Source organism: Electrona antarctica (assembly GCF_951216825.1).
Source record: "Electrona antarctica genome assembly, chromosome: 22".
Lineage (NCBI taxonomy): Eukaryota > Metazoa > Chordata > Actinopteri > Myctophiformes > Myctophidae > Electrona > Electrona antarctica.
The window spans coordinates 29,080,221-29,094,560 of record NC_136805.1 but is presented as its reverse complement, the minus strand read 5'-3'; the positions used below and the strand labels follow the sequence as shown (position 1 = coordinate 29,094,560).

At 43.5% G+C, this 14,340-nt stretch overlaps 1 protein-coding gene across 2 annotated transcripts in view; it reads left to right on the top strand.

Annotated features, from left to right (window-relative positions):
• The first annotated feature begins 1,301 nt into the window (after positions 1-1,301).
• Positions 1,302-14,340, top strand: part of ccdc57 (coiled-coil domain containing 57) — a 41,318-nt gene continuing 28,279 nt past the window's right edge. For both annotated transcript variants that reach the window (XM_079492046.1, XM_079492045.1), the window contains exons 1-5: positions 1,302-1,414; positions 2,281-2,434; positions 4,327-4,449; positions 4,931-5,074; positions 13,117-13,225. In XM_079492046.1, coding sequence (XP_079348172.1) covers positions 2,283-2,434; positions 4,327-4,449; positions 4,931-5,074; positions 13,117-13,225 — 528 coding nt within the window. In that variant the 5' untranslated portion in view covers positions 1,302-1,414; positions 2,281-2,282. The remainder of the gene's footprint in view (positions 1,415-2,280; positions 2,435-4,326; positions 4,450-4,930; positions 5,075-13,116; positions 13,226-14,340) is intronic.

Here is a 14,340-nt window from a genome sequence, read left to right as displayed (position 1 = left end):
TTGCGCGCCTCTCTCTCTCTCTCTCTCTCTTGTAATGGACTCATGGACTGGTCAATTTGGAGTCTGAGGCAGAGGCAGTGCTCAGTCAGTCACCCTGCCTATGTACGTGACCAGTGGCGTGTTTTAAACTATATGTATTTGAAATACTGCACCGGAGCGCACTCGCCTATTAGTTAGCATTGCACAGTGCGCTCAGTGCGCTATTTCCGAACGCACCCTAAATGTCTTTCTTCTTCTTCTTTTTAAAGAACATATTGCTTTCAAAACAGTGGTTTTAAAACAAAGAAGAAACAACATACGTAGCCTACAGAAAGAAATGTTGGATGTATTGTAGGCTACAGTATAATGTTTATGTCATATGAATATTGTTGATGATGATCGAAATAAACCATAAACTAAACGTTATTTCACTTAAATTGTCTACCAGGGCGACTAACAGAAAACGCAACAATAGTGCATGATAGCCACGAGGAGCTGATGTTTATGAATAATATGCTTTTTCTTTTCATATGGTCTGACTCATTGGTAGAGAACGTAAACTCACATTTGTAATAGGCTATGCCTAGTTTAGGCGAGACGGCGTACGTGCAGCTTCACCACTGTATAGCCTACGTGACGTGAGAGAGAGCAAGTGAGCAACAGAACAGATTTGACTCATGAGTGATGGGGAAATTGCGAGTAGGCCTACTACTTAATAGCCTAGAATAGATTAGAAGATTATTGACTGTGTGTGTGTGTGTGTGTGTGTGTGTGTGTGTGTGTGTGTGTGTGTGTGTGTGTGTGTGTGTGTGTGTGTGTGTGCGCGCGCGCGCGCGGGGGGGGGGGGGGGGGGGGCGTGCGTGCGTGCAGTGTTTGTTTTAGTTATTTGGCTTTCTCTTAAAGTTTCTCTCAAAAATCTGAACTAACCTAAGCCACATATAAGCAATACGCATAAGCGCATGTTCGTTCCATGCAGTGGCATTGCAATTTCATTCTGGCGCCCCCAATGCCCCCTCCGCTAACTGCCACACTTTTAACTCTATGCGGGCAGTGGCACTGAAAACAATTTAAGATGATTAGATGGCGGCTGCTCCAGGACAGGAGAAAAATGTTGTTGAGCGGCTGAGCCTGGTGTACCATCCTGAAGAAACGGCGCAGTACATAAACTGCCCTGCTTTGGAGTGATTTAGCCTATTTAGAGTATTTTGCCTATTTCTATTACATACATACACAGAGACAAGAAATCCTTTATACGATGAATCATTCTGAATGTGGTTTGTTGGTTAGTGGAACGTTTCTTTCACAACACAATCGGCGACGGACAGTTTTCCCAGACGCACAATTTCCATGGCAACCGGTATACAACGTGAACCAGTGAACCCAGAGTAATCCATAACAACACGGAAGAGCGGGGGAAAGCACACATAAGTTTAAAGTTCGTAATGTTAAACCTAAATTATACATAGACATATGATTAAGAACTTATTTATCTGGTACTTGTAATGTATTGATAATAATATGGTTTGAAAGACTTAGTTAATAGTTAGCAGTTAGCAGTAGCACACGGCTATCGACGATACAGTTGCCAAAGTGTCCCCCGTTCTGCCTGGTGGCTAGCCGTGCCTTTGCAAATGCATATTTTCCACAGGCAGATATTGCCTGCTACGTGAGGCTATTTCTGTCTATCATTAATTGGGAATCTATAGTTACATGAAAAAAAATATATTTGTATCTCTGTGTTATGTGTTCAGCACAGTTACATAAAAACTCCAGCCATAACTCAATAATTACTTTAAGTAATTTAATAAAATAATCCTGTTAAAATAGCTACAATTACAATTTAGGCATTTAGCAGACGCTCTTAATCCAGAGCGATTTACAGTAAGCATATAAGAACAACACATGGTTTTGGTAATACATCAAAAACATAAAAAATAGTCATCAAGAATCATAATATGTAAGCTATAAGAATCTGACATCCGTCTAAGTGCATTAATATCTGTATAATGAAATATGCGTATACAATGTACAGTAGAATATAGATATAATGAAACTATATGGGTATACACTATAGGGTGCTATGTCTACATCTAAATGCTATCTAAATTACATAAAATTACATAAATTGAGCCTTTGCATGCGCCTGTAAGGTCGTTGAGGCCAGGGCAAGTGCTACGGCAAATGCTAAGATGGAGTCGGAAGAGGTGGGTTTTCAGACTACTAGCTACTGTAGCTAGTAGCTAGCTACCATGGGTGTTTTGCCTTTTATGACAGGCAGACATGATGTGACTGTCTCTCCAGGTATGCTCATGCAGTCTGCAGTGGCCATTGTCCCAAACGATCTGGCCACTCAGCTGGCCAATAAGGAGAGAGAATGGAAGGAACTGCAGTCGCTCAGGGCCCAGGAGCTGGAGGGTTCCCTCAAAGAAGCTCAAGAAGAACTCTACTCTCTGAGGTGTCATTTGCCTGAACAATGATGTATTGTTATTATTGTATTTATTATTGCTCTGACTGTGATGGAGTTCTATTTCCTCTCTTGATTTTGACACCAACTGCCCATGTAAGGTTTGTTCCAGTGCGGGAAACAAACCTGGTGGGCTATGGATGCAGTTCTGCTGGAGCAAAGTTAGCTGCAATTTGCAACACTAGATTTTTTATATTGGGTTGAATCTAGAGTTGAACTGAGAGAAACAAAGACTGCCGAAGCAGAAAACCCGCAACACAGTATCAAGGATACTCAATTAAAAGAAGGAATGCCAGCACTCATTGAATGTGTGCTGGCATTCCTTCTTTTAATTGAGTATCTTTGAGCCTTCCAACGCTGAGGAAGGCCTAGCTCTGGTCCATAGCCCTGGTCCATAGCCCTAATGCCCTTTGCTGCCGTTGCATTAAGGCTCTGCCACTCTTTGCTTCTAGCCCTCGCATTAAATGCAGACTAGCCTCTCGTCTGTAGCGTAAATATAAAAAACGTTTCTAACTACTCACCAATACAAAGGCGGTTTGTATAATTAGAAAGCCTACTTTCCTTAGTGGACGCACTTTGAGCCCCCCACCACATGTATAAAATGCACCTTTTGGCCAGAAAGGGATTGTTTTTCCACCGGAAAATAAATACCTTTAGTTACTCCACTGCGCCCTCTACCGATATTGCCAAGAGAAAAATCTCATAGACAAGACTTTCCTTCCGGAGAAAAAAAAATACCTTTCTGGCCAAAAAGTGCAATTTATATTATAATTAATATATATATTATAATAATATATTATAATATATATATTTATAATTATTTATTATTATTATATATTATGTGGTGGGAGGCTCAGAGTGCGTCCACTAAGAAAAGTAGGCTTTCTAATTACACAAACCGCCTTTGTATTGGTGAGTAGGTAAAACGTTTTTTTATATTTACGTTACAGACGAGAGGCTGGTCTGCATTTAAGCGAGTGTAGGTAGAGAACAGTTCCATAGCTCTAATGAAGGCATTAGAGCTATGGACCAGAGCTAAGGAAGGCCCATCTGTCCGAAACGCGCACGTTGGCTCGGAGTTGTCAGAGGTAAAATACCCTCCACTGACAGCCCATTGATCAAATTGAGTGCTGCACGGAGGAAAGGTGGCCGGGGCACATCTTTTGGTGGGCCGGGCGCCACTTTGTTCAACGGTGCGCTGCTGTAGTCATCGTCATAACGAGCGGCTAGTGCCACGTGGTAGGCCGGGGGGGCCTAGTGGCGGTGGCAGGAGCCGTGGGCCTGGAGAGCGGTCTGCTAGCAAGGCTGCTGGCTAGCGAAGCGAGGCTAAGGCTAGCTAGCAAGTAAACAAGAGGAAGCGTATGTATCCCGAGAAAGCAGCAGGCTAGGCTTGTGGGCCAGTTAGCTAACGTCTATCAACTGGAAGCTAAAGCTAGGCGTTTGCGAAGAGGAAGGACAAACACAAGAGGCCTGACGGCTCAAATGAGTGTTTGTGAGCAAGAACCACCCGTTCGGGGCCGTGAAATTCCTGGTACAAGTTGAAATCGTGTCCGTTCGAGGGAATGCAAGGTTCAACAGCTGCGGTGATTCTTAGCAAGGTAATGTGTATCTACAGCAGAAAGATGGAGGAATAACGTCACAAGGTGGGGCCCCCTGTTATATACCTGGAGGGCAAGGTCAGTGACCTCACCTTGAATGACAAAATCACGATCCAATAAAATTGTTCGTGAGTGTATATACTGTTCTGTGTGTCTGCGTCACCTGGTGGCTCGACCCCATACTGACTCCTTGGAGAGGAGCTCAGATTAACTAGTGTTGCAAATTGCTGCTAGAGCAAAGTCATTATTGTGTAATAATGCCATAATGCTGTGTGTCCCTCCCAGAAAGTGCTTCCAGCAGCTGAGGGAGGATTTCCGGTTCAACTTGGTCGTGCTGGAGGAGAGAGACAGAGAGCTAGAGAGATATGATGCCATGGCTGCCAGGGCGCAGACTGCAGAGAGTGCAAGGTGGATATAGTTAATTCATTATAGACACTCCTCCAGGACCGATTTCACTTAGACCCATAGGTGGCACCTCACACATCGCACCACACCTCACAGGCAGGATGGCAAGGTGAAACAGAGATCACCTTGCAAATGCTCATTTGGGCGGCAGTGGCTCAGGGGTAGAGTGGCCGGTAGAGTGACCTGTTCCCTGTTCGATCCCGGGCTCCCCCAGAGTTAGTGTCAAAGTGTCCTTGAGCAAGCTCTGGACCCCTAATTGCTCCCGATGTGCAGGTTGGTGCCTTGCATGGTTTCCTCTGCCATCGGTGTATGAATGTGTGTGTGTGAATGGGTGAATGTAATGAATGTAAAGCGCCTTGGATAAAGGCGATTTTTATATATATGTGCAGCCTACATCCATATCCCCAGTGCAGGGACAAAAGGTGCGCAGCAGCACAGGGGCTGTGAAATTTGTGTAATCCCAAAATATGACCTTTATTTCCAGGGAAGAGGAGACGAGCCAGTTGCGTATCCATGTAGCAAAACTGGAGGAGCAGAGAGACAGAGAGGCTAAGGAGAGGGAAGAGGTGCTGAGATACAGCCAGCACAGAGCTGCTGAACACAGACTTCAGCTGGAGAGGCTGCAGAGGTGAGCCTAAAATTAGGCTTATAAAATTGATATAGTTCCAGTCCTTGATTGTGTGAGCTGCATTTGAAGTAGAACATTTTTCCATAATCACACACCTGTGACTGCACTGCATCAGTATTACTGCGGCAAATGTGAATTTTGGTTTACTAAATTGGATGAGTTGTGCAAAGAGATGGACAGGACTGCTCTGCATCATGTCTAATAACGCCCCTTAGCTGTTCTAAAATAACTGTCACTCTTGGGGCTTATTGCTTTAATAAGAATGATAATGATGGAAGGCTGGATCACAAAGTGAGAGAAAGGGAAGCCGGAGAGGTTGACAGAGCAGGGAAGTGGATTTTGTTAACAACTGATGCAGTATATGCTATCATGACAAATTTTGTTTTAGTTCAGTGTTCTTCAGAATAACGACCAATGAATGGGCACTTCAGAATAATCCTTCATAACATTGATTGGCTCAGCTGGCCGGCAATAAATCAAAACATATGTAAACATAGGTCATGGTGACATAATATTAAGTGGTGAGTGTCCATGCATCTGGTTGGAGCCAGCTCGTGCGGAGATCTTGTGCAGTCGCCTCAGAGCTTTTCAATTTCGAGTAGTAAGTGTTTTATGGGACAGGACAATGCATCTGTCTTCAGAGTTGGGTCACATTACAAAAACATTGTTGCTTGCTTTTGTGGATATAGATAGACTTTTATTGATCCCGCAGGGTAAATTTAGATGCCAGATCCAGAACACAAGGCTGATACAGACAGAAAGACATCTAAGAGAGTAATAACTACTATGTACTAATAATGGTTGGGGAACCACTATTAACACAGTGTCAGCAGTGAACAGCAATGTATAACATGGTAAAAAAGTAAAAAAAAAAAAAAAAAAAGATTACTCACCCCATGAAGTATTGAATTCATGGATATTTTTATTTTTATTTTTTGTCGCATTCCAAATCCAATAATTTGATAACCAGCAGTAATTCCCTATGGAGACACAAAAAATGTGAAATTTGAAAAAAGTCTATGGTTTGTTTAGAGTACTTTAAACAAACATAACCAGGCGCCCCTCACTTCACACAAGTGTGATTTGTTTTTGTAATACAGTAGTTAAAATCGTCTGGTGATTATTTTGAGTCTACTTGCGTGCGTGTGTGAGTGCGTGCGTACGTACGTGCGTACACCTTTCTGTCTCTGTTGCTCTCTCGTTCTGTCCCCTCATTGCTCTACTGTCTGTGGATTGCTTTACTGGGGGAGAATGGAATTAAGGATGAAAGTTCCATTTACAACACAAAGCAAGCAGGGTAAGTGCTTAATTTATACTCCGTCGTACGACCAGGCCCGGATTGGCCAACAGGAGATGGCCAATTTCCTGATCTTGTGTAATCACTGATGTGGCCTGCAGTCATGGCCTGTCAAAAATACAGGACAAAAAAACTTTGCTTTGATTCAGCCCAGAAACTTGTGCTTCTGGGCTGAATCAAGACCAAAGTTTTTTTGTCCATCAGTGAACATGATTATGAAGGAGTCCATTTTATTTTCTTTCATTTTGTTGCTGGCCTGTCAGAGGAAGAATAGACCTTGTCAGTTTCACAATAGCGATTGGTCAACATGTCAATAATCAAAGAAGTAAGGTGGTCTGTGAGGAGGTGTGTGAGCAGGTAACCATCAGAGCATCAATTATATTTTGACAAATAGTTACATTATCAATATCAACAATGGACCCCAATGGTAGCCTGGCTAATAAGCCAGACTCAAATCACACTGTCGTGTGGTATTTGAGTCTGGAGATGCTGTGTATGGATCTTGTTTCCTGGGGGGCGGGTTCAAACATTTTTTCTTTGACGCAATTGGTCAGAGCTACTGTCAGTCAAAGGTCTCAAGCATTGAACGTCACTGTACCAAAGCCTGCCCATATTGCATACCGTGTCCCGATTGGCCACACCAGGTCTCTGGTGTAGGAAATGGGCGTACAATTGAGCCTCTCCAGACCGTAATCCGCTGGCAGGCAATTTTGTTTTTGCCAACGGCTGATTCGGTCTGGCTTATTAGCCAGGCTACCCCAATGGAGCTGAAAGTCCCCAAACACAGAAAGGCCTATGAAAAGTCCATTCCTTGCTTGCCACATTATGATTATGTAGCCTATTGTCCACACAGATAATGAGAATGAAATACCACAGGTGGGTCATTAAAAGGTTTGTGACACTGTTCTAAGTTAATTAGACATTTATCAATGTCTAATGTTACTGAAATAAGATCACATAAGTTGAAGTTGTTAGGGTTAGCCTGTGTTGACCTGGAGTGACTTCATATATTGTTGCATTGAATATTGGTATTGGGCATTGGCATATCATATATGTTGTCGTTGCTGTCTGTACAAACCTCATACAGTATGTCCAAAACTGTTGCTTTTCAGGATTCAAATTCCAAAATAGCAAGGTCTACAATCTCAAAATGTGTCACAATGCAACGTGTTTTGAGCTATTTTTGCTACTTTTGTATGTCACTGACTGTAGTACAGTATGCTGAAGTACGGCTGTGTGTGTGTGTGTGTGTGTGTGTGTGTGTGTGTGTGTGTGTGTGTGTGTGTGTGTGTGTGTGTGTGTGTGTGTGTGTGTGTGTGTGTGTGTGTGTGTGTGTGTGTGTGTGTGTGTGTGTGTGTGTGTGTGTGGGCAGGGTGGGCAGGGTGGCCTGTGTGGTGTGTACACTAGTAACTACAGGCCTGAACTAGTGTCTGTACCTGCGTACATGTACATCCCAGGTTTTAATAAAATGGAAAATTCAGCCTTTTCCACCATTTCTCTTTTTTCCCTTTTATAATACTCAGATTGTCAGAACAATCATAAGACCACAGGTGAACACCATCATAAGAACACAGTAGGATCTCACCCCAGCAAATTGAACCCTGCCTATACACATTTGTGATGATGATAACCTGCTCTCTGTACTACAGGTCAGGAAGCCAACAAACTAAATTCAAACATTTCACATTGGCATTCTTGAATAGTATATCTAATATTCACTTCACTGTTAATATATAAAAAAAACTCACGCTCAGCCAATCAAGTCATTTCAAATTTGGTACACACAGATGCACAAAGCTGGGTATAGGGCCACTTAAGGGCCACTCAAAAAACGGATTTAAAGGTTTGAGTTGTCTTGGACAACTCCATGCTGACTATCAACACTAAGATGAAGGTGTACCAAGCCTGTGTGCTCAGTACACTGCTTTATGGCAGCGAAGCATGGACCCTTTACTCCCACCAAGAACATCCATCCACGCTGTCTGGGCATCACCTGGCAGGACTGTATCTCCAACAAGAACGTCCTGGCACATGCGGGAACACCAAGCCTGTTTGCTCTGCTTACTCAAAGGCGCTTACACTAGCTTGGCCATGTCAGCCTCATGCAGGACCGTCAAGATGGCAGAATCCCAAAATACATGCTGTATGGGGAGTTTGCCACTGGCTCCACAGAGGCAGGCGCACATGTAGTACATCTTCAGAAACTGCAACAGAGACTGCCACTCAAGCATTGGACTGTTCAGCCACAGCACATGCTGTAACCCAACAACAGACTAATCCCTGGCTCATACGCCATTGTCCATGGTTGAGTTCATTACAGAAACAAATACTTGATTTTCACGATTTCATGTTTGCCTACTTGGCACGTTCTGTCAGACCCTGTCCAATGTAATGCAATCTAATTATACAGTGTGTGTGTGTGTGTGTGTGTGTGTGTGTGTGTGTGTGTGTGTGTGTGTGTGTGTGTGTGTGTGTGTGTGTGTGTGTGTGTGTGTGTGTGTGTGTGTGTGTGTGTGTGTGTGTGTGTGTGTGTGTGTGTGTGTGTGTGTGTGTGTGTGTGTGTGTGCGCATGCGTGCGGGTGTGCATCCATCAAGAGCCTTCTAATGTGTCTGTGTGTGTGTGTGTGTGTGTGTGTGTGTGTGTGTGAGAGAGCTTTCACAGTCAGCCCGCAAACACCCCTGTCAGACCACAACAGAACCACAGCCTATTTAAACAGATCAACACAGAGACACAAAGAACAAACGCCAAACAAACTACATACTATAAGAAAACGTTACAAATGGAATGAACATAGCGCAGAAGCTTTCCAAAATGCTATTAGGCAAAAACAAGTCCAATCACAACTGGATCAGTTCCTAGAAAAAACCTTTGAAGAAAACAGTGAAAGTACTAGAAAAAGTGCCCTTCTGGGCACAGGTCTCCACCAGGAGGATAGGAGTGTGTGTGATGTTTGGCAAAATGTTTAGGAGTAATATAAACATGTTTTTTTGTTTGTTTGTTTCTTGCAACAATTTTCTTCATTTTGTTGAGGAAATGCAGAGCCAGATCACTCATAGCATCTCTGAGGATAGAATTCTGGATGAGCAGGACATGAGCAGCATTTTGTACAAAACGGGCTACTCCTGAGAACTTTGGAAGGCAATCTTAGCTAATCAGTGTAGAATCTGAGAAATCCAACAGGCTCGTCTTGATCACATGACTACAGAGATCATGTGTACCGATTTGCGTGAGATTTGGATGAAATCTGTGCGACTAACATAAACAATGTGTTTTGCAGAAATCGGCCTCATGGTTGCGCTATAACCGGCAGATGTGGAGGGATGCAGGGAAAATGTTTTTCCATGGCCTCTAGGGAGTGCACATACATAAGTTGTCGATGCAGTTATAGGTAAAAACAGGAATTGGCCTGTTATAGCGCCACCATGAGGCTGATTTGGGAAAAAAAATGTGGCATGTCGTCCTCGGCCTAGTGGAAATGTGCGTGTATAATTTCATGGAAATTGGACACTGTTTGTGATTTGTGGCATTTTGTTCAAAACGGACCAATAATGTGAGTTTTGGAAGCCAATCTTAGCCAATCAGGATGGAAGATGGGAAATTGTGCAGATCTGTGTTGATCACATGACTATGGAGATAGTGTATACCGAATTGTGTGATGTATGGATAAAATGTGTACGAGTTATCTACAGAAATGTGTTTTGCCTAAATCGGCCTCATGGTGGCGCTATAACAGGCCGTTGAGGAATATTTGGGGCAGAGGTTCGTCGTTGGCATCCAGGGAGTGTGTGTGCAAAGTTTGGCATGGATCGGGCCAACGGTGCCGGAGATTAGCTGATAACGGACGGACGGAAGGACGGACGGAAGGAAGGAAGGACACACACACACACGGACGGAGTGCAAAACATACTCTCTCCCCATGCCTTCGGCCTGGTGGAGACAATAAACAGGGCAGTAGAAGGCCTCAATCATATATTTGAACTAACAGCCTCACTAGCAAACCTAAAAGTATCAAACAGGAAAGCCAGAAAAAATGTTGAGAATGACAAATGGTACGATAATGACTGCAAGAATCTCAGGAAAAAATTAAGGAAACTATCAAACCAAAAACACAGAGACCCAGACAACCACAACACACGTCTCCAATATGGGGAAACACTGAAACAATACAAGAATACAGTAAGAGAAAAAAGAGAGATCAACATGTTAGAAACCAACTGCAAGATATTGAGGATTCCATACAGACAAACAGCTTCTGGGAAAACTGGAACAGACCTAATAAGCTAAAACAGGACAAACTACCCATCCAAAATGGAGATATATGGGTGAACCATTTTTCTAGCCTCTTTGGCCCAATCGAGAAGAACAAAGAGCAAAAACAAATAAAAGATAAACTACAAAACCTAGAGTCCGCCATAAAAGACTCCACTAGATTCCCAAATCAACCTAAAAGAACTACAAGACAAAATAAAAACACTTAAAACCAAGAAGGCCTGTGGGGCAGACGGTATTCTAAATGAAATGATAAAATTCACCGACCTCAAATTCCAACTGGCCATACTAAAACTCCTAAATATCGTGCTCAGCTCTGGGATCTTCCCCAGCACATGGAACCAAGGGCTGATAACGCCACTCCACAAAAGTGGAGACAAATATGACCCAAATAACTACCACGGGATCTGTGTAAACAGCAACCTCGGAAATATCCTCTGCATGATCCTCAACCACAGAATTCTAAACTTCCTCACAGAAAGCAATGTCCTGAGCAAATCACAAATTGGCTTTCTACCAAAATATCGCACAACAGACCACATTTACACTCTAAACACCCTAATTGACAACCAAATAAACAAAAACAAAAGCAAATTATTCTCATGCTTTGTCGACTTCAAAAAAGCATTCGATTCAATTTGGCATGAGGGTCTGATGTACAAACTGTTGGAAAGTGGCATTGGGGGGAAAACCTATGACATCATAAAATCAATGTACACTAACAACAAATGCGCAGTTAAAATAGGCGAAAAGCACACAGACTTCTTCCCCCAAAGCCGAGGAGTTAGACAGGGATGCAGCCTGAGTCCAACACTCTTCAACATATATATCAACGAATTAGCAAAAACGTTAGAACAGTCTACAGCTCCAGGCATCCCCTTGGCGAACACAGAAATCAAATGCTTACTTTTCGCAGATGACCTGCTGCTGCTGTCTCCAACCAAGGAAGGACTACAGCAGCAACTTGATCTCCTACACAAATTCTCCCAGACATGGGCCCTGACAGTGAACCTAACTAAGACTAAAATCATGATATTTCAAAAAAGATCCAGCCGCCAAAACCATCAATTTTTCCTAAATACAATCCCACTAGAACAAACAAAAAACTATACCTACCTTGGCCTAAACATCAGCAGCACAGGGAACTACAACCAAGCTGTAAAGGACCTGAGAGACAAGGCAAGAAGGGCATTCTATGCTATCAAAAGAAACATCAAAATAGACATCCCAATAAAAACCTGGCTTAAAATACTGGACTCTGTGATAGAAGAACCCTCTATGGTTGTGAGATCTGGGGACCATTAGCAAACCATGACCTTGAAAAATGGGACAAACACCAAACCGAGACCCTACACACAGAATTCTGCAAATCCATTCTCCGTACCCAGCGAAAAACACCAAATAATGCATGCAGGGCAGAATTAGGACGATACCCACTCATAATCAAAATAAAAAAGAGAGCACTTAAGTTCTACAACCACCTAAAAGAAAGCGACCTAGATGCACTCCATAACAAGGCACTCACACACAGTGAAACTCTAGAGAGATGCCCCCTCAGCCAGCTGGCCCTGGAACTCCGGGCACAAACACAAACCACGAGATAGAAAACCCATTGGACTAAACCAAATTATAAAACAGCAAAAGGAAAACTACCTGACACATTGGAAAGAAGCAACACAAAAGCAGAGTAAACTAGAATGCTATCTGGCCCTAAACAGAGAATACGCAGTGGCAGAATACCTGAGCACCGTGACCGACCCAAAACAAAGAAAAATCCTAACTAGGTACAGACTCAGTGAGCACAGTCTTGCGATCGAGAAAGGCCGTCATAGGCAGACCTGTATCCCGAGAGAAGACAGACTATGCACCCACTGCACACAAAATGAAGTGGAAACCGAGCTACACTTCCTAACCATCTGTCCATTGTACCAAGACATCAGAGACACATACTTCCCACAGATTACAACCACACACAGAGATTTTGAAAACATGACCAATGACAAAAAACTCCCATATCTGCTGGGCGAAGTACAACAATGTGCAAACACAGCAGCAAGATTTGTGAGTTGCTGTGATAGGAGAAGGATATCAAACGGAACACAACCACCCTAAAGACTAATCATTGTGTATATTCCTGCACTATACCTGCATCCAGTGATCTTGGTACAATATAGAAATTGATCTATTGAAGATTCTGACGTTCAAATGTACATATTCTTTGTTTTGATTGTATTGATGTATTGTTGTATTGTGCTTTCTGCTTTGGCAATGTAAACGTATGTTTTCTCATGCCAATAAAGCCCTTTGAATTGAATTGAATTGTGTGTGTGTGTGTGTGTGTGTGTGTGTGTGTGTGTGTGTGTGTGTGTGTGTGTGTGTGTGTGTGTGTGTGTGTGTGTGTGTGTGTGTGTGTGTGTGTGTGTGTGTGTGTGTGTGTGTGTGTGTGTGTGTGTGTGTGTGTGTGTGGTGTATTAGCTCTACAACAGGGGACATTCAGAAACAAAGGGAGGAGTACGAGCAGATGAAGCGGGACCTTCAACGTCGGATACTGGAGCTGGAAGGGGAGCTGGCCCTGCAGAGACAGGTACTTGATGAACACACGCACGCACGCATGCACACACACACACAGACACATTAGACGGCTCTTGATGGCCCAGGCGGTGGCGTAACCGTCTGGGCACCCGACTGGTAATCCAGTCGCAGTGTGCCGCGGGTTCGACTCCCGAGCCCGACACGGCCTTTACTGCATGTCTTCCCCCATCTCTCTCCCGTTTCCTGTCAGCCTACTGTCTGTCCCTTCAAAAAAAAAACAATAAAAGGCGTAAGCCGCAAAAAAAAAATCTTAAAAAAAAAAAAAAAAAAAAAAAGAAGGCTCTTGATGGATGCACGCACGCATGCACACACACATGCACGCACGCACACACGTGCACGCACACACGCACACTTAGATATGCATTTTCGGCACTTCCGGAATTTGGTTTTAATTCATGGAAAATGTTGCTTTTCTAGGAGTGTTTTTTGAAAATGTTTTGGAATAGTTATAATTCAAAACAAAATGTATAGGAAACAAAACAATTAAGGGACCCATAAAAAAGTTTCCGTGGGAACCAGTGTTCTATGGTGCCTCTGGCTTAGCGTCTGTTCCAACGAACACAGTTCTTGGATTGGAAGCCGTCAAGGGAGGGTGTTCTCTGTCACTGACTCTAATAGTACATGGTTGGTCCGGGAGCCTGTTCAGAACGGAGATGAACTGTGAGGGATAGCGTGTTCCTCCGCGCGTCTAGCCCAGGGCTAGCCTAGAGGCTTATCATGTCGAGTGTATTCTCTCTGTCTAACCACACCCTTGCATGGTCCAAACCAGTTCTATTCTGATATTGCCCTGCAAATTAATAGTTTTTAAATTCATCCTCCTGCTCTATTAAACACAGACACATTTTTCTATTTTCTTCCTCATCTCATCTGTGTAATAGTGACATAAGTGTCAAAAATGGGTATTGCCAACAACAACCTCATGATCGATTCGTACAGAGGCCTACGGTACGATATGTATATGTATATTTTTGGGGGGGGGGGTGGGGGGGGGGGGGGGGGGGGGGGGGGGGGGGGGGGGGGGGTTGCCTTTATTGATATACAGTACATAGACAGGAAATGGGGAGAGAGATCGGGACTCGAACCCGTGACACACTGTCAGGACACCAG